Genomic DNA, 20,214 nt, shown 5'->3' on the forward strand with positions numbered 1-20,214 from the left:
TCAATATCTTATGGTAATACCTGCTAGATAAGCCAAAACCTGCATTGTGATTTATATAATATATGAGCAGTTTAATAAGGGAATGTTTTGTGTGTTTACTATGCTTTGTCATAGACATTTTAAAAAGTCATTTTCTTCTTTTCACAATATAAAAAACATTGAATTGAAATTATCTTTTCCTTGGTCAAATTGCATTGATATGAGTCATTCAGATTTATGATTTTATTGCTCATTATTTAACCAACTGCTATAAAGCAGCTCTTTTTTTTTCCCTCTCTGCATCTTGATTCATATTTGGAAATGGAGGCTAATCCCTTAGCTGGCCTGTGATACTGCATTGAATCCATTAACAGTGAAGATTATGACCCATTTCACTTTTTTTGTTGAATTATCTTATTATTTTTAAGCAATTTTAGTGAAATAATCCTTTAGGAATGTATATCCTCTTTGTTTTTTGGGGGGCAAATATATTGTCATAGGTTCTACAGTAAAAAATTTAAATATCCCAAATTAAATAAGTTTACATCATATTTGAGGCAAATGTTTAGTTGAGAGGATATTTCCTGTGCTTAAGCAGCAGGTTTAGAGAATGTGATAAGCAGTCACATAAGTTATTTGAGTCTATTTGTTTTAACAAGTGGAATTTTTGTTTTCAAGCATTCTAAGTCTTCCTCTCCAAATCTGTTCTTCAAGAATGGATTGTATAGAATTTCATAAGCTACTTGAATTAGATTGCAGCAAGTGAGTCATGCTGGGAGATCCTGTCTGCTCACACACTTGGAGGAGGGGAAAAGATAGACGGGAGGTTAGATGCAAAGTACACACACACACACACACACATCCACCGCCACTGCCTCTTGCTTTTATTTAATTTTTTAGGATTTTTTCTCATTTTTGTTTTATTCTATTGAATCAAAAAAAATTATAGTTAAAAGAGAACTTATGGATCATCAGGTTCAAAATGCTTGTTTTCCATTGAAATTTAAGTGACTTACTTGCCCAATACTCTTGATTAATATCATTTCATTCAACATCATTTCATTATAATGTTGATGAGGAAAAAGTTTGCACATTCTCTCCGTGTCTGTGTGGCTTCTCTCCAGGTGCTCCATTTTCTCCCCACATGAGGGTCACTGACTTGTCATTTGTCCCAGTCTGAGAGTGTGCTCTGCAACAGAAGGATGGCTTGTCACGATGGGTCCCCACCTTCTGCCTGGGTTTCAGGGAAGTGTCACCAATGACGCTGATCTGGAATAATGGGTTGGAAAATGAATGAATGAATGAATGAATGAATACAAATGATCGTTGAATATTGAAATTATTTGTGGCCTTTATTTAATAGTCTGGTGATGTTTTTGTGACCAGAAATGTTCCACAGAAACTTAACTTTTGTTTATATCGATTAGTCTGTATAGTAAAATAGGTTAGTTGTTGTTTAACATAAAATTGCTGTTTCCAGAACTAGCCATGATGTTACGTGAGAACTTACTATACTCCCAACTAGTTAAAGAAGGCACTTGCATCAATCTTTTCATTATTAGGTGTTTTCTTGTATGTTTTCTAACTTACCTCCAATTTGGGGCTGTCCTCAGCATTTGTTACTTATTTTAACACCTTGTTTTATTTGCATAAAAGCAGTTCACTGAGAATTATAGACAGACGTTTTGTTTTCTAATTTCACAGTTCTTCTGGGAGTGGCTGTTGTGGTTAGTAAGCATGGAGTGTGGTATGACCACAGGAGGTGGGTTGGGATAGGCTGAATTGGCAGCTGCTGAGTACAGTGGGGTTGAGTAAACAGTGCATTTAAGAACCAGTGTAGTTACTAACAATGCTGATGAGAAATTTGTTTGATTTAAAAGTCAAAATGATTAGACAGTAGAACATTTCTTACAAAATAACCCAAAGAAATTAAAATAAGCCTAAAATTCCCAGCTGTTTGGTCACATTTAAATGACACCTTAATTTTTACATTTGTTTAGATGTCTTTTGGTAACACTCATTGTAAAATCAAAGAACAGGAAAAAAAAACCTTCAGGAAACAAAGTAATATTGTAAATCTTCTTGAATTTAAAAAAAAAAAAACTATAAAAGGTGTCCTTTCAGTAACAAAAACTGTTTTTGCAGCCCCAGATCTTTAAATTTAATGAGTGGGGGTTTTTTGGTTGTGGGTTTTTTTGTTTTGTTTTGTTTTTTAAGGTGCTAAATAAGCTCCTGACCTCCTTGTACTTCGCCATTCCCCTTTCTTCCTAGAAAGACCTCCTTGTGGACTCACCCTAACTTCATTTCTCTACATTTTTTTTGCCTTTCAATTTTAGGGGTGTGATTTGTTATCAGGTTCTTTTTTCTTTTTTTTCCCCCTCAGTCTCTTCAACTTAGGTGGTCTGTTCTTTTGGAAGTAGAGAAATAAATGCTGGGCTGTCACGTTGATTCTAAATGTCTCAGAAAATACCTGCTTACAGATTCTCCATGTTCTTGATGCCATTGAGTAATATTCCATGAAATCACTTACAGATTTTCAGAAATAAAATAATCAAAACTCTAGTTGTTATTCTTTCCTTAAAAAAAGTTGAAAACTTCTAAAAAATTAAAACAAGTGAACTTCCTCATCTTTCAGTATTAATGGATTAGCTTTTAGAGATTACACTTTTAATTTACATTTTAGACCTGTAGCTGAGATAGGAAATTTCTTACATATAAATTTCACTCTACAGGTGCTAAAGAAATATTGAAGAGAAATTACCCATTTATAGAGTATTTATTTATTTATTTTTAAATTTATTTATTTTTATACAAGAACTGGGGTACAGTCCAGAGATGCGGGGGGTGAGAGGAGTCACCGGAGACAGAGTGGGGAACAGAACAGGCAGACAGGACGAAGTACACTGCTGAGGGGAGCAGCGGGTGAGACAGGAGAGATCTGTCCCGCCATGTGGGTTTCTCCCTGGCCGGCTGGGAATCGAACTCATGCTGCAGTGGCTGCGGATTACTTCATAGGTTGCGTCTTAACCCCTGCGCCACCAGGGAGGCCCTTTATAGAGTATTTAAATGAGATTATCACAAAGTGCCGTCACCACATAATGATTTACCACTGTTTGATCAAAAAGACACTTACTTACAGAATTGATTTGCTTCAAAAAAAAAAAAAAAAAAAGGTATTTTAAGCAGAATGCTGAGACTTCCAGAATCCTTTCTCTTCTTCTCATCTTCTACTGTCTATTCTCCACCTAAATGGTTTATAAACCAATATATGGTTGTCTCCACAGCATTTGTCATTTTAATGCATACTGCCCCAGAATCAAAGTTTAAAAATTAAAATAAAAACACATTAGTATAATTACCTTTTTCTTTAGTTGGTGTTTAACTCGTCATGCTGGGATGTTTTGATGAAAGTTGTCTGGAGTTTTTACAGGTAGGCTTTATATTAGATACCCCAACAGCTTGTTAATAATTTCTCTCTATTGTTTTGTGGAAATACTCTACTTTTTTAAAAAAAGAACACATTATAGACAGTCCAGAATATCATCTTTAAAAAAAAAAAATGTCATCTACTGAAAGTACATAGAAACTATTTCTTTTCTTTTTTTTGGGGGGGGGGGAGAGGAAAATTAAATTCTTTATTTTTAAAGTATTTTTTTAATTAAATAATAAATTTTATTTTTATATTCCCCCATACAACTGCACATGCTCCATTCTGACCCCAATCCCTCCCCTCCTGGCCCCCACCCCCCAAAAAGTGTCTCTGGTTCATAGTTTTTGTTGATTTTGATTTTCACTTTCTTATAGTTATTCATTTTCCTGATCCCTTATTTAAGTTTTCTAGATTCCTGCTATGAGTGAGACCATCCGGTATTTTTCTTTTTCTTTTTGGCTTATTTCGCTGAGCATGATCCCTTCCAGCGCCATCCATGTTGCTGCAAATTGCATGTGTTTATCTTTTTTGAATGCTGAGTAATATTCCATGGTATATATATACCACATCTTCTTGATCCAGTCATATATTTTTGGGCATTTGGGCTGTTTCCAAAGCTTAGCTATTGTAAATAGTGCTGCTATAAACATAGGGGTGCAGGTGCTCTTTGGAATTGATGTTTCTGTGTCCTTTGGGTAAATACCTAGGAGTGGAATTGCTGGATCCTGTGGAAGCTCTATGTTTAGTAGGTCCAGAAATCTCCACACAGCTCTCCATAGTGGTTGGACCAGTTTGCATTCCCACCAACAGTGCAGGAGAGTTCCTTTTTCTCCACAACCTCGCCAACATTTGTTGTTGCTAGTTTTTTTAATATGTGCCATTCTCACTGGTGTAAGATGGTATCTCATGGTAGTTTTGATTTGCATTTCCCTGATTACAAGTGATGTTGAACATTTTTTCATATGTCTGTTGGCCATTTGCATTTCCTCTTCAGAGAAATTTCTTTTTAGCTCTTCTGCCCATTTTTTGACTGGGTTATTTTCTTTGTTGTTGTTGAGTCACATCAGCTCTTTGCAGATTTTTGTGATCAGTCCTTTATCATTAGCGTTGGGTGCAAAAATGTTCTCCCAGTCGGTGGGGTTTCTCTTTGTTTTTGTTATTATCTCTTTTGCTGTGCAGAAGCTCTTTAATTTGATGTAGTCCCAGCTGTTTATCTTTGCCTTCACTATCACTGCTTTGGGTGATGTGTCTGTAAAGATGTCTTTGATATGCAAATCACGTAGTGTTTCACCTATATTTCCTTCTATGTATTTTATGGTTTCAGGTCTTATGTCTAGTTCTTTAATCCATTTTGAGTTGATTTTTGTGTATGGTGTGAGGTAGTGGTCAAGCTTCATTCTTTTGCATGTAGCAACCCAGTTTTCCCAGCACCATTTATTGAACAAACTTTCTTTGCTCCAATGCATAGTCTTTGCTCCTTTGTCAAAGATTAGTTGACCATAAATCTGTGGATTTATTTCTGGATTTTCTATTCGATTCCATTGGTCTGTATGTCTTTTCTTGTTCCAATACCATGCAGTTTTGATGATTATGGCTTTGTAGTCTAGTTTGAAGTCTGGGAGTGTGATGCCTCCATTTCCTTCTTTTTTTTTCAGTAGAGCTTTGGCTGTTCGGGGTTTTTGGTGATTCCATATGAATTTCATCAATAATTGTTCTATTTCTTTGAAGAATGACATTGAAATTTTGATTGGAATAGCATTGAATCGGTATATTGCTTTTGGTAGGATGGCCATTTTAATAATGTTTATTCTTCCAATCCATGAGCAGGGGATGTCTTTCCATTTCTTTGTGTCTTCTTCTATTTCTTTTAACAGTGTTTTATAATTTTCTTTGTATAGGTCATTACCTCTTTTTAGAAACTATTTCTTATAAATTTTAACAGATTACTAATTGGTATAATTATTGGGGATTAATTTATACTGCTGTCTGGGTAGGAGTTCCTTTATCCTATGTTATAACAGGTTCATTTATTTTTTTAAATTTTTTAATTATTTTTTTGTTTTTTACATCATTATTCATTTTTAAACAATATTTGCGTCTCCCCACCTCCTCAGGTGGAGTCCCCATAGAATTTCCTTCCCCAATGCACCCATGCACCCTCACCTTAGTCCCCTGTGCTCCTCCCTTCCTCCCACTGATCCTCTCCCTCCTCCTCCCCTGCAGGATGTCTCTGATTTATAATTGTCTATTTTTGCTTTGTTGTGTTTTGTACTGTTATTATTTTTTTACACTGATGTCTTATTTGGTTCCTGCTATAAGTGAAACCATCTGATAATTTTTCTTTTTCCTTCTGGCTTATTTCACTGAGCATAATTCCTTCTAGTTCCATCCACGTTCTTGCGAATGGCATGAGTTTATCTTTTTTGATTGCTGAATAATATTCCATTGTGTATATATGCCACATCTTCTTCATCCAGTCTTCTATTTTGGGGCATTTGTGTGGTTTCCAGGTTTTACCTATTGTAAATAGAATCCATGTTTTTGTGTCCTTTGGGTAGATCCCTAAGAGTGGAATCGCCCGGTCATATGGTAGCTCCATTTTTAATAGACTGAGGAATCTCCACACAGCTTTCCATGGTGGTTGAACCAGTTTGTACTTCCACCAGCAGTGCAGGAGAGTTCCTTTTTCACCACATCCTCGCCAACATTTGTTTCTTGTGTTTTTGATATGTGCCATTCTTACTAGTGTAAGGTGGTATCTCAATGTGGTTTTGATTTGCATTTCCCTGATTATAAGGGATGTTGAGTATTTTTTCATATGCTTGTTGGCCATTTGTATTTCCTCTTTGGAGAAATGTCTTTTAAGTTCTTCTGCCCATTTCTTGACCGGATTGTTTATTTTGTTTTTGTTGAGCCTTGTGAGTTCTTTGTATATCTTTGTGATCAGTCCCTTATCAGTTGACTGGAGTACAAAGATTTTTTCCCAATCAGTGGGGTGTCTCTCATAACACGTTCATTTAAACTAAAACTGTACTATTTTTTAAAATGAGAAAACTACATCCAAAATCATGTCAGAAAAAGATTAGAGTATCTCCAATTTTTGCATTTAGAAAAAAAAGAAATGTAAGCAAAGCCTACATACTGCTTTACCAATTAAAAGATGCTTTTTTATATATTATCTTAGTTAAAGTTCATAGAATCTTTTAAAATAGATAGGTTTGGGGCCTCCCTGGTGGCGCAGTGGTTAAGTGCTGGGTTGCGAAGCTGCCAGCAACCTCCGCAGCGCTGGTTCGATCGCCGGCCACCTGGTGAGGGTCCCACATGGTACGGAGACCTCTCCTGCTGCCTCCTGCTCCCCTCAGCAGTGTACTTCGGTCCTTCTGCCTGTTCTGCTCTCTGCTCTGGCTCTGGTGAATTCTCTCACCCTCCTGCACTTCTGACTGTACCCAGAACTTGTATAAATAAATAATAAATAAATCTTTTAAAAAAAATAAAATAGATAGGTTTGCTTGCCCCATTTATAGGAAACAGAAGCTTAGAAAGCTTACTTGAAATGTCTAAAGATCACATAATATACAGCATAATTGGCGTTTCAACATTTAAGTTCTTACTGCAGAGTAGAAATGTCAATAAAACCTGTACATTTCTCTCAAGCAAACATTATTGCTGCACCTCCCCCTGCAGTGACCTTTAGGGCTAACTGTCCCTAGGTCCGGCTGGGCAACCAGCGCGCAGGGGGAGAACAGCAAAACCCTACCTGCTGCACCTCCCACCGCAGTGATCTTTAGGAATGGCTTTCGCCACGGTCCCTAGATGGAATGGCTTTCGCCACGGTCCCTAGATCCGGCTGGGCACCAGCGCGCGGTGGGAGAACAGCCTGAAGCAGAGGAAGTGCAGCAGAAGCTCCCTGAAAAGGCAGAAGCTTATCAATAGATAACGACCACCAAGAACCACTACAAGAATGCTAAAAATCCTATCCCATCTTCCTAGAACTACAAACTTTAATCCCTTATCTGTCTTTCTAAACTTCCTCCTTTCTTCTATAATGGTCATTGCTTGTTATGTAGATCACCTCCCTGATAGTGATAGACTGAGCCAGCGAGCAAGCTAATTTCTTTGATATTCATTCCTGTGCTTTTAGAAAACATATATATACTAGTCACAAACTTAAGAAAAATTACACTCAGATTTTCACTCTTGAAGTGTGTCTGTGTGTCATTTCTTTCGCCGACGCCCTGACCACCCTGCACGCTTCTCTCAACCCTGAGGTGGCCTCATCGTCTACTGCTATGCTGGTCCGCGGCACATTATGTATCCCATATTCTGTAATAACAGCATAATAAAACTAGAAATTAATTCTTAAAAGTTAGAAAGACCTTCAGTAGAATTTTTTTTTATTATTATTAATGGGCAAATTTAATTTTGCAATACTACCAAAGGGACCTTTGACATGATGGGTCGTCCCATGAAATCCATGAAATCTTGAAATCTTCATCTCTAGAGACATATTGGTAGTAAAAAATATTTCTGTTATCACTGATCAGTGACTTGATCTTATTTGCCAAACTCTGTTTTTATATTTCATGTATCAGTCTAAGCAAAGTCCACTTTTAACTAACTTTATTTTTTTTTAAAGATTTATTTATTTATTCATTCATACAAACACTGGGTACAGTCAGAAGTGTGGGAGGGTGAGAGAATTCACCAGAGCCAGAGCGGGGAGCAGAACAGGTAGAAGGGCTGAAGTACACTGCTGAGCAGCGGGTGAGCAGCGGCGGCAGGAGAGGTCTGCGCGCCATGTGGGACCCTCCTCCGGTGGCCGGGGAGCAGCCGGGGATCGAACCTGCGCTGCAGAGGCTGCGGGCAGTTTCGCAACCCAGCACTCAACCGCTGCGCCACCGGGGAGGCCCTTAACTAACTTTATATATTTACTAGTTGTTGTTTTTTTCTTCCTAGCAAAGGTAAATGGCATCGCTCCAAATGTCACTAATCATAAAAAATTTAGAATCAGGGGCCTCCCCGGTGGTGCAGCGGTAGAGCGCTGGGTTGCGAAGCTGCCCGCGGCCTCTGCAGCGCCGGTTCAATCCCCAGCTGCTCCCCGGCCACCGGAGGAGGGTCCCACATGGCGCAGACCTCTCCTGCCGCCCGCTGCTCCCCTCAGCAGTGTACTTCGGTCCTTCTGCCTGCTCTGCTCCCTGATCTGGCTCTGGTGAATTCTCTCACCCTCCTGCGCTTCTGACTGTACCCAGTGCATGTATAAACAAAACAAACAAACAAACAAATAAATAAATAAATAAAACATGCCTCTATTTAAAAAAAATAAAAATAAAAAAAATAAATAATAAAAAAAATTTAGAATCAGAATAATGGCTACTCAGTCATACAAATACTATTTTTATATTTAAATACAAAATAATCAGGGCTTCTCTGAAATGGAAGAACCAAAGTTAGAGTCCTCATTTAAAGGGGACTAGAAGGAATGAATGTAGAACTACTTTTATTGGAAATTACCTACTGTGGGCTAGGTTCTTAAATGTTATCCCCCCTAAATTCCATGGGAGAAGAATCATCCATTATTTTTCTGATGAGAAAAGTGAGGACCACAGACTACAGGCAAATCAGATTGTGTTTTGGATTTTGAATCCAATTTTTTTTTTTAATAAAGCCTATGTGCTTTCTGGAAGAACAGTAGCCTCAAAGAGAAGCTGCAGCTGAGAACAGCAGTGACGGTAATAAAGGGTGAGAGAGGTACAAGATGGGAGCCAGTGATGAAGAAACAGATGGTAGACGCCTTCGCCATCCGTGGACTCTGACAACCCTGGCATGAGGTTTGGTGGTTAAGAGTAAAAGCTTTGAGAAAAAAGAAAGAATAAAAAAGCTTTGGACTTGCTTAGACCTGAATTTGAATCCCAGAGTTTCCATCTGCCAGCTGTGAGAGATCACACACAGCTGCTTATCTCTCTGGCTCACCAGTCCTTGAATAAAAAATTAGTATAGTAATATTCATCAATTAGGGTGGTTGTGAGGATTAAAATGAAATCATATATATAAACTTAAATAGCCCTTGGCACAGTCAGTATTTATTAGCATTTTGAAGGGAAAAATATCTATTGACACACTGCATTTGGTTTCTCCCATATCCCTCCTGATCAGATTCAGGTTTTACATTTTGGCTGGAATACTGTATTTGATGCTGTGTCCTTGGCTGTCATATCAGAGGCACATGATATCCATGTGTCTCTTATAAATGTTAATTTTGATCATTTGGTTAAATGCTGTCTGATGTATTCATTTCTTTCTGTAATTAAAAAGTATGTTCTATGTGCTCTCCAGCTGCTAGCTTATAAATAGCAATCATGATAATAAGATGGTACCCTACATTTATTTTTATCCAGATCCTGGCTTGAAACTTAGTCCCAAAACCATGTTGACATGGACTCAAATAATTTGCATTTAGAACATTAAAATTAAGCAATTTAATGCCAGGAGAGCTTTTCTTGGAAGGAAAAACACCATATGCATAACACCTGTTTTATCATGTCTGAAATACTGTCTCGTACAGGTAGTACAGATCATCTACAGGTGATACTAGCTGTTTGCTCCATAGGGGTATCTTTAGCTAAGCTAGAAGGCTAATGCATGCTTCTTGGTAAATAATCTCCAAGGACTTTGTTATATTTAAAGATTGTTGGAATCTTCCTAAAATTGTTAGTTTCTATTTATGTCATCACAGCAGCCACCATGCCATGGCAGCGTGGGACTTTAGGAACAGAAAGTTACATTTGAACAGAAGTTAACTAAAATATAACAGTAAGCACCAAAATGAAATTCTGTATGTGTGTGAAATTAAATGAATAAACTAACTCTCAGCTGATAGGGCACATTTATCCCCAGGACCAGTGAGTGTTCCAAACCATTCAGTTTGCTTACCAGTCTCTGTTGAATAGTCAGTGCCAGGCTCTGAGTCCTCTCCCATTAGCATGCCCCATGAGTGCATTTGCAAATAGTGCAGAGTTGAACATAAATATTTTGCCCTTAAAATAGTATATGATATCTCTAAGATTCAAGGAGCATTACTTGACTACTGTATCAAAATGTTCAGGATTAATTAAATTGATACCTGTTTGCATAATTCTAGAAAAATAGAAAATCTTGAATAGTGTTCATTTGCCTATTTGACCGTTGCTTCTATTCTTTATCCAGTTTACAAAGGGATTCCAAGATGTATTTTGTACTAATCATTCTCTGTAAAGTGTAAATTTCCATTTACTAAGTTATATCTAAATCTGTGGTTGAGTAGCATTTTTATAGCATTGACAAATAAGGAGTAAATATCATCCTGTTTGCCTTGACTTCTCTGCCCCCCACCCAATTTTTTTCTTCTGAAAAGAAGAATTTCAACATTTAAATCATCTGTAGAATCTATTGTTAGTATACTTTTTCCTTTGTGGTATAAATAATTATGAAAATTTTGTTTATTTCTCTCAGATGATAAATAATGAAGTACAGTTTCTGCTTCTGGAGACCAGGAGAAAATATCTTTGATTTGACTTTGAAGCTACTTTAGAAAGAATTTTATAGATCCTCTGACCATGATAAAGAAGCTAAACAAAATAAATCAAAGAGTGGAAGAAAAGGCATGGGGCATGTTAAATTGTATTAATTTATATTCATGACTCATTATTTTTACATTTTGTATTTGTAAAATTAACTGCTCACTGAAATTCATCTGTATCCCCCAAGTCAATACCCTGGCACTTTTATGGTCATTTTCAGACTTGTGCAAAGCAAAAAAGTCTGTGGAGGCACAGTTTCCCTACTGGAGTGGAGCAAGTCCATTCTCTCCTTCTTGTCTTAGCTCTCATGTTATAAACAAGTGTCCTTTCATTGTCTATTTAGTTTATAAACGTTTTCCATACTTTTTTTGATTATTGTTGGTGATTTTTCTGCTTAAATGGCCCCAAGCTTAGTGCTGAAATGCTGTCTAGTAAGTGCAAGAAGACTGTGGGGTTCTTCACAGATACACGACTAGGTGTGTACAGTAAGCGTCATTCAGGATTGGTGAGGTCAGTGTCAGTGAACTAGCAGTATATGTTAAATAAGGTGTCTTTAAGCAGAAGCACACATAAAACGCGATTATGTACTCATCAATTGGCAAAAATGTGACCAGAAGCTTACAGGGACCTAATCCTGTATTTCCCCTTGTGGCTCAGTACTCACTGATTCACTGTTTACTGTGACTTTATAGAACATCATTACTGTAAATCGCAAGAATTGATTGTATTTATTTTATTTTACATGAAGTAGATTAATTATTCTCTTAGGAGAATAAATGCTATTTCCAAGAAATAATGATTTTTCCTCTACTGATCAAATAGCAAATATCAGTAATACTTTTATCCCAAAATTCATATTTACATCAAAACTAGTTATTTCAAATGCAAAAACTTTTATATTTTGTTTTCAATTTGAAGCTACATATTCAGTGATTTCATCATGCAGCTTAATTTTTTTGCCCAAATGATGGAGCATGGTATGTTTTTATAGTATTGTTTTAGTGTTGGAAAACATACCAAGGTTTTGTAAAACTTTAAGATTAAAGAGTTTGTATTTTGAAATCTGTTTTTGACGGGTTTGAATGCCCATTTGCAAGAATTTGAAACCATGCAAGAACCCATGATGAAACTGAATCATATTTAATATCTCCTTTAGAGCTAGATGTTGACAGATTGCGAATGATAACACAAGAACTTATTTCATGCCTTGCTACTGGCACTATTACGAGGCATTCTGAGTTTTGAAATTTTTTGTGAAATATAGCATAGGCTTTTTTTTTTTTTTTGGTTTGGTTTGGTTTGGTCAGAACATGCATATAAAAGAACAGCATTTATGGAAAACAAATAATCATGAATGAAATACCAGATAAATAAATCTTAGGAAGCCATCATCCACAAGAACAGATGAGTTTCTTCAGCAGGCAGAACATCAGGACGATTGAAGTATCATTAAATAGGCTTTGCCAGGGTGCGCATCATTTCCACATTAGGAAAATATAATTTTGTCAAAATAAACTAATGGCTATCATTTTATTGATTATTAGCTTTGTAATAGATTTTATGTGCATTATTTAATACAACAGGCTGTTGAGCTAAAGGTATTTTCATTATTGTATTTTCATATTATATATGAAGAAACGAAAACTTAGAGTAGTCAAGCAAATCCCCCATCATCCTGTAGGTAATAACCTATAGAGCCCAGATGTAAACTCAAGTCCGTCTGATGTCAGAGTCCACAGCACTATGCTTCCAGGCCTCATGACTGACTTCACAGCTTCTGCAGTGGATGTTCTGAGAATTTTATCAATTTTCCGACAGTTCCGCCTACATTTTACCCCCGTTTCCCCAGGGAAGATTGGGAGTGGTGAGGGAACATGAAGGAGACCCTTGCTTTACTCCAAAGGATAAGCTTATGATATTAATCTTCCTCAAGTGATTTGTCATACTGGGTTCTTACCCATTATCAGTAACTGCTTCAAAGGGAAAAGGAAGTCTCCAAAGAGCAATTTGCACGATTATTTATCTGTAGGGAAATTTTAAAATGAGGCATAATCTTGTGGTTCTCTTTGTCTGAATTATGTGTATCTGAGCTTCAGCCTCTATCCTCCCCATCAAGTTTGGATTATTTGCTTTCTTTTTTTTTTTTTTTTTTCCCTTAAGAACCAACTATTGGCTTTACCTCTTTTTGCCTTCTGGATGCCTTTTGAATCACATTAACCAGTGCTCTCAGTTTAAGTGATCCCCATTAAAGTCCAGAGCCAGAGAAATCACCCTGATTCCGGGTTCCCTAGCAACATCCTGGAGAGTAACAACAGATGCCTAACCATATGCCACTGGAAAGATGTGGTAGTGAAAATACAAAGAAATTGATAATAAATGCCTTAAAAGTCTCAAGACATCAAATACCGTAGTTACCATTTTGATTATCTACCTTTAAGTTGCATAAAAACAAAAGAGAAGAATAATTTAATTGTCTAAAATGACAACAGTTAATGCAAAATGAGCTAAGTAATCAGTGTGATCCCTGGATATTTGCTTGCTAAGTTTAACAGAATTAGCCATGTGAAAATAAAATACCTTCCTTTCTGACTGTGAGTCTGAAAATGTTATACTTTGGTCAAAACTTGTACTTATAATGCAACATGGCACATTTAAACATTAATCAAACATAAAACTCCTTACAATTTTTTTTTTATTTTCCGTATTTTTTTTTCTGTTTTAATTATTTTTGGTCTCTGTAATTTTGCCTTTCCCAGAATGTCATATAGTTGGAGTTAGATACATTATGTGACCTTTTCAGATTGGCTGCTTTCTCTTAGTAATATGCATTAAAAGTTCCTCTGTGTCTTTATAGCTCATTTCTTTTTAAAACTGAATCTATTGTATGGATATACCACAGTTCATCTGTTCACCTACTAAAGAAAATATTGGTTATTTACAAATATTGATAATTATGATTAAAGCTACTATAAACTATGCATATAGGTTTTTAAGTTTTTGACTTATTTGGATAAATACCAGGGAGCATGAATGCTGGGTGATAGAACAAAAGTGTGTTTTGCTTTGTAATAGGAAACTCCCAAACCATCTTGCAAAGTGGGTATCATTTTGTGTTCCCACACCCTTGCCAGAAGGGTGTTGTCAAAGTTTTGGATTTCGGCCATTTTGATAGAAGTGTAGTAGTATATCATTGTAATTTGTGTTTCTCTAATGCCCTGATGTACAAAGCATCTTATCATATTCTTATTTTCTGTCTATGTATCTTTTCTGGTGAGGTGTCTCTTCAGATCACCTGATTTTTTTTTAAGTGGGTTGTTTGCTTATTGTTAAATTTTAAGAATTCTTTGTATATTTTGGCTAACTAGTCCTTTATCTGATGTGTTTTTTTAATTTTTTTAATTTTTTTATATTTTTTTATTTTTATATAGGCATGTTTTTATTTTATTTTATTTATTTGTTTGTTTTGTTTATACATGCACTGGGTACAGTCAGAAGTGCGGGAGGGTGAGAGAATTTACCAGAGCCAGAGGGGGGAGAAGAGCAGGCAGAAGGACAGAAGTACATTGCTGAGGGGAGCAGCGGGTGGCAGGAGAGGTCTGCGCGCCATGTGGGTCCCTCCTCCGGTGGCCGGGGAGCAGCCAGGAATTGAACCAGCGCTGCAGAGGCTGCGGGCAGCTTCGCAACCCAGCGCTCAACCGCTGCGCTGCGCCACGGGGGAGGCCCTGATGTGTGTTTTTTAAAAAAAATTTCCCCACTTATGACTTAACTTTTCCTTCTCTTAATACTCTATGACAAGAAATAATAAAATAATTAAATAGCTTAACCACTAGTCTAGGAACATACCATTAATTAGTTTGTGTTATAGGAAGAAAAGTTTATCTTCTGTGGCTTCTTTGCAAAAACAAATTTCCGTATTTAAGAATCATTAATACGTCCCTTCTTTTTGGGGTTTATAAAACAAAAATATTTTGTTTGTAAATCAAAGTAATTACTTGTATTAGTTTACAATTCTGTTACAAATTTTCTCAACGAATTTATTTGCTCAGGAAAAGTTATATATGTAAAATCAAGATCAAATAGGAAGTCTAGGTCAATTGTTTTTTTTTTTTTTTTTTAGATTTATTTTTATTTGTTTTCTACAAGTACTGGGTACAGTCAGAAGCGCGGGAGGGTGAGAGAATTCACCAGAGCCAGAGCGGGGAGCAGAGCAGGCAGAAGGACCGAAGTACACTGCTGAGGGGAGCAGCGGGCGGCAGGAGAGGTCTGCGCGCCATGTGGGACCCTCCTCCGGTGGCCGGGGAGCAGCTGGAGATCAAACCGGCGCTGCAGAGGCTGCGGGCAGCTTCGCAACCCAGTGCTCAACCGCTGCACTACCAGGGAGGCCCTAGGTCACTTGTTTTCTAAATATTTGTATGTGAAGAAGTCCAGTGTTTATAACAGACAAATGCAGACCTGTTCAGGTTGCGGGGCACCTGGAGGTGAAGAGACGGAGCAACACACACACTCTCTATCTGCCTTTTCCCAGGAACCTCTGTTCAGTCCATAGGGCTGTATGAGGAAGAATTGGAAAATTACTCTAAATATGTCTCTTAGTCAAAGCAACAAAACCAATAGTCATTACTGAGCTATTTATCATGGAGTTCTAGGTGTCTAATTTATAAGGTTTCCGAATTAGACTTCAGGGCCTATGTTACATTTTATTACAGTCTACAACATAAGTGTAGACTGGCAAGAATTAAACTAAAAGCCTGTTTAACAGCTGTTATGCATCTGGGAGTTTGGTTAAAAGGGTCTAGCTTAGCTTAGCCTGAGTTGTGATAAAAACCAGGGTCTAGAGGCCTTTTAACTAAAGTCTTGTGCTCTGATCAGAGCCGTATTTAATACTGGCCCATAAGTCCACATAATTATAATTTGTAAGAGTCTTTAGGACATGAGTAACTTTTAAATCTTTACCATGTGAAAAATGATTATGTCACCTGTGGACTTTAAAAGTAGCTAGCACACTGGAATAAAGGTGATGATCAAACTAATTAATTCTGAAACTTTGTCCAAGTTTTGCATTTAGGATGTTCCAACTATTCTGTTTAATGCACTGCTCCTTTTAATATGCTTCAAAGAGGAATTTTAATTCTGGTAAATGAATGCTTCTTGAGAGATTTGTTGTACCATTGGGAAAGATGGGTTGCTTTATTAATGTAACCTTATTGCTTTCTGGCTTTCTCCCAGGCTTGCAGATGGGTCAGGGGCTGTGGAGAGTGGCCAGAAACCAGCAGCTACAGCAAGAAGGTTATAGTGAGCAAGGCTACCTCAGCAGAGAGCAGAGCAGGAGAATGGCTGCCAGCAACATTTCCAACAGCAGTCATCGTAAACAAGTCCAAGGAGGCATTGATATATACCATCTTTTAAAGGCAAGGAAATCTAAAGAACAGGAAGGATTCATTAACTTAGAAATGTTGCCTCCCGAGCTAAGCTTTACCATCTTGTCCTACCTGAATGCAACTGACCTCTGCTTAGCTTCGTGTGTTTGGCAAGACCTTGCTAACGATGAACTTCTCTGGCAAGGGTAAGTTGAGCCTGACAGCATGGGTCAGGTATCTCTTAACATAATCATGCTTAAATAGTCTCTTTATAATAGATTTATATGTACTTTGAAATGTTTCTTTTTAACTTGTGCTTATACTTTACATTGTTTTGTGTAAAAAAATCTGGAAAAATATAGCTGCCACAGTCAAATTAGATGTTAGGAAAAGGACAGTGTAAAAGAACATGGCATCACCATCGGAGGAGAGCTTGCCAATCAAGATGTGTTTAGGGCCTCCCTTGTGGCCTAGGAGTTAAGTCTCAGTGTTAACACCTCTATGGCCGGAGTTCGATACCCACCAGGGAGGTGACCCACATATGGCACAGCAGACCTCTCCTGTCTTGCTTGCTGCTCCCCTCAGCAGTGTATTTCAGTAGATCCACCTGTTCTGCTCCCTACCCTGTCTCTGGGAATCCTCTCACCCCCCCATAGCTCTTGCCTGCACCCCAGTTTTTCTACGCAAAACAAAACAATGTTTATTATAAATTACAAATTGTTAGTCTATTCTGAAAATATAAGTTATGAAGTGAGAATTTTGATTCCAGTTGTAAAGTGTCTACATCCCTGGTTTGGATTATGCTTCCCATATGAAATGGGAATTTTAAAAAATCAGTAAATATTCTCCAAATCACACTGTTTTCATTGGTTGCAAATGAAGTATGTCTCTGTGTTTACTTATTGACACATTTTAGCTATTTTTTAATATCAGAGAAAGTGAAAATACTTTAAAAATGATTCATTCTTTATGGTAATTGTTTCTCTGCATATTATAGTTCCAGAAAACTTAATTTGTATTTCTGTGTTTGAACTTAGAAAAGTTTATTTCTATGCTTATTGGAACACAATCACAATGTAATCTTCATTTGAGGTTTAAGTCTAGATTGTTATTTCTGAAAGAAGTGCTTCCTTTATTGTTTACCGTGCAATTATACCTATTTTTATGACACTTGGATTTTTTTTCATAGTGGTAAATTGCTTCTATTTTAAATTAAAGAATCATTTTTATTTTAACTTTGGCTATGTTGGGTTGCTGCGCCATGTGGGTTGCTCCCTGGCCAGCCGGGGATCCAACTCTTGCTGCAGAGGTTGCAGATTGCTTCATAGTGGGGTGCTTAACCCCTTGCTCCACCAGAAAGGCCTGGATATGTTGATTCTTAATGTAGAGAGGTTCTGTTATTTTCACACTGCTTAGAAATAGAAGTTAAATGCTAAAGAGTGCTAAAATATTGGTAATTTTCTAAACAAGTTATTAAATTTTCTGTTTCAGAGTCAACTATTTTGTTTGGTTGGTAAAAATAATGGAAAGATATAAATTATTAAGATATTCTTGCATTAAATTAGATATTTTACCCTATCCTTTGATGTTATAGGCTGAGAAAGTAATATTTTCTTGTTTTTCTATACATTGTGTATGTGTGAGAAGAAGAGAAGTTTGAGGCAAAAATCAATCATGAATGTCAGAAAATAAAATGATTTTAGTGTTTGTCTCTGTAAGTACTTGCTTTTTAATACACAAAAATCAGGCAATTTCGAGACAGGTTATTTAAAGAATATCAAAATATAATTTCAGTATTCTCCATGCACTTATATTTAATGATTTCTGATACATGGGCTGAATTTCTAGGTATTGTAATAAGATAGAACTTTAGCTTTCAAATAATAACTAGCTAATACATCTGTACAGTGTTTGAACAGCTCTCCCAATCTATAGAAATTGCATGTTTTCACATATGAACTGACAGCATTTTAGATTTTATAGAATTTTTAAACAATCTTGTATCTCTGTGAGAGTGAAAAACCAGTGTTTTTGAAACAGTGCCTTAAAAATAGCTGTACTTCATATCACCTTTTGATGTATATATTGCAGTTAAAAGTTGTAACTATTTTTGTGCTTAATTTGCCTGTTGCTTAAATATGCATTATTAAAAAAAAAAAATGAAGTTCCTCTTCTGCCCAGCAATCTCCCCCCCTCCATTTCCGTTCAGTTTTATTTCACATTAGTGCTCATAGGTTAATAGATCCTGGTTCACTTCTTGGTTCAGATTGCAAACTCTGAAGCAAGACTCCTTGGCTGCAAATCCTGTCTCTCCACAAATTAGCCATGTAACCTTGGGCAACTCTTTATTCATCATGTCTATATTTCTTTATTTGTTTGTCCAACATAGAATTGTTGTAAAGATTAAGTAAGTTAATCCTACTAAATGTTTTAATTAATGTCTTGTACTTAGTAAGCAATTGGTAAATGTTGCTGTTATTATTAATACCTTGTATTTAACTTCAGATAGCATTTACAAATACTATTCATCTTTGTAACTCACATTTATTACGGGCTATCAAAATTGCTAAATTGCAAAATGTTCTATCATGCTTTAGTTAATAAAAAACAATTACAGAATTTAAAAAATTATATTTTAGAATAAGATCCAATTTTATTATTTCATTTTACTTTTTATGACATGTATATATGTTTAACTTAGGAAGTTAAATATAGTAATATTTTTGGTCTGATTTTTCTCTTTTACAGCTTGTGTAAATCCACTTGGGGTCACTGTTCCATATACAATAAGAACCCACCTCTAGGATTTTCTTTTAGAAAATTGTATATGCAGCTGGATGAAGGCAGCCTCACCTTTAATGCTAATCCAGATGAGGTAAGTGAAGAACTTAAGTATTTGTAACAGTTATTTTATTACTCTCAGACTTTATTACTCTCTCACTGCACCTTTCTAATTTATAAACTTGTAAGTAATAACAGGTCACTGAACATGCCTTTTCAATCACCGTGAAGCCCAAGATTTGAAGTTATTGTATATGACAGGGTCATTCCTCTGACCTTACCAGGTGACAAAGTGATCTTTTACCTGCTCACTTTGTATGTATGCCAGTTTCCATGACGTGTGCACTTAATTAAGGATATGTACTCCATTATAAGTGGCAAGCACAAAATATGTTCATCAAATTTTATCTGCAGTATTTTCTTCCTGTTCTATTGTTTCTACTTAATAAGGATGCTACTTTTGTCAGAGATGATCATAACAACACATCAAAATGTTCTTAAATATTGCTTTTAATAATGGAATTCCATGTTGACGCAGAAATTGCTTATATAAAATTGATTCTGGGTAGCTTACGTTCAATGGGAAAAATTAACTGGCAAACTTTTAATTTTGTTGTAGAGATATTAAAGACTGTTTAACTCATGCAAAATATTTTTTAGAATTGGACTGGTGGTGAACCAGATATAAATATTTAAATTAAGGTATTTCTTTTCTCCTTTAACCAGAAAATAGAAGAATGGTACTTTTAATGAAAGTTAAGTGATTTATAACAAGTTAAAATTTAGTTATATATTTAAAGCCAATATAATATTAACTTCCGGAATCTAACAAACATTTTTTAGAAGGCAAATTAATGGATATGATAAATTTAAGTTTTGTAACTTGACCCTTTATTGAAAATTTTTTCTGATGATTTTTGTCATAAAATACACTTGATTTTTTTTTAATTTGGGTCAAATCCTAGTTCATTCTAATTCTGTAGGAACAGCAAGGATTGCCCCTTTTTTTACCTTGCACTAAGGCACCAGTGCTCTGTGAGAGATTCTGCTGCACTCAGTATGCAAAGAGTGGCCTGTATTCAGAGTTCATGATTCTTGTTTATTAGACTTA

At 36.3% G+C, this 20,214-nt stretch overlaps 1 protein-coding gene across 2 annotated transcripts in view; it reads left to right on the forward strand.

The window, feature by feature from the left end:
* FBXO8 (F-box protein 8) overlaps nucleotides 1–20,214 on the forward strand; it is a gene marked incomplete at both ends in the record, with an annotated part of 41,848 nt that overhangs the window by 5,013 nt on the left and 16,621 nt on the right. The window contains 2 exons of one of the 2 annotated variants that reach the window (XM_084231983.1): nucleotides 16,192–16,528; nucleotides 19,071–19,197. In XM_084231983.1, coding sequence (XP_084088109.1) covers nucleotides 16,192–16,528; nucleotides 19,071–19,197 — 464 coding nt within the window. Of the gene's footprint in view, nucleotides 1–16,191; nucleotides 16,529–19,070; nucleotides 19,221–20,214 lie in introns of those variants that run through there. The other variant, XM_084231982.1, reaches the window with a different exon arrangement.

The sequence above is a fragment of the Talpa europaea genome (assembly GCF_964194135.1).
Source record: "Talpa europaea genome assembly, chromosome: 4".
Classification (NCBI taxonomy): Eukaryota; Metazoa; Chordata; class Mammalia; order Eulipotyphla; family Talpidae; genus Talpa; species Talpa europaea.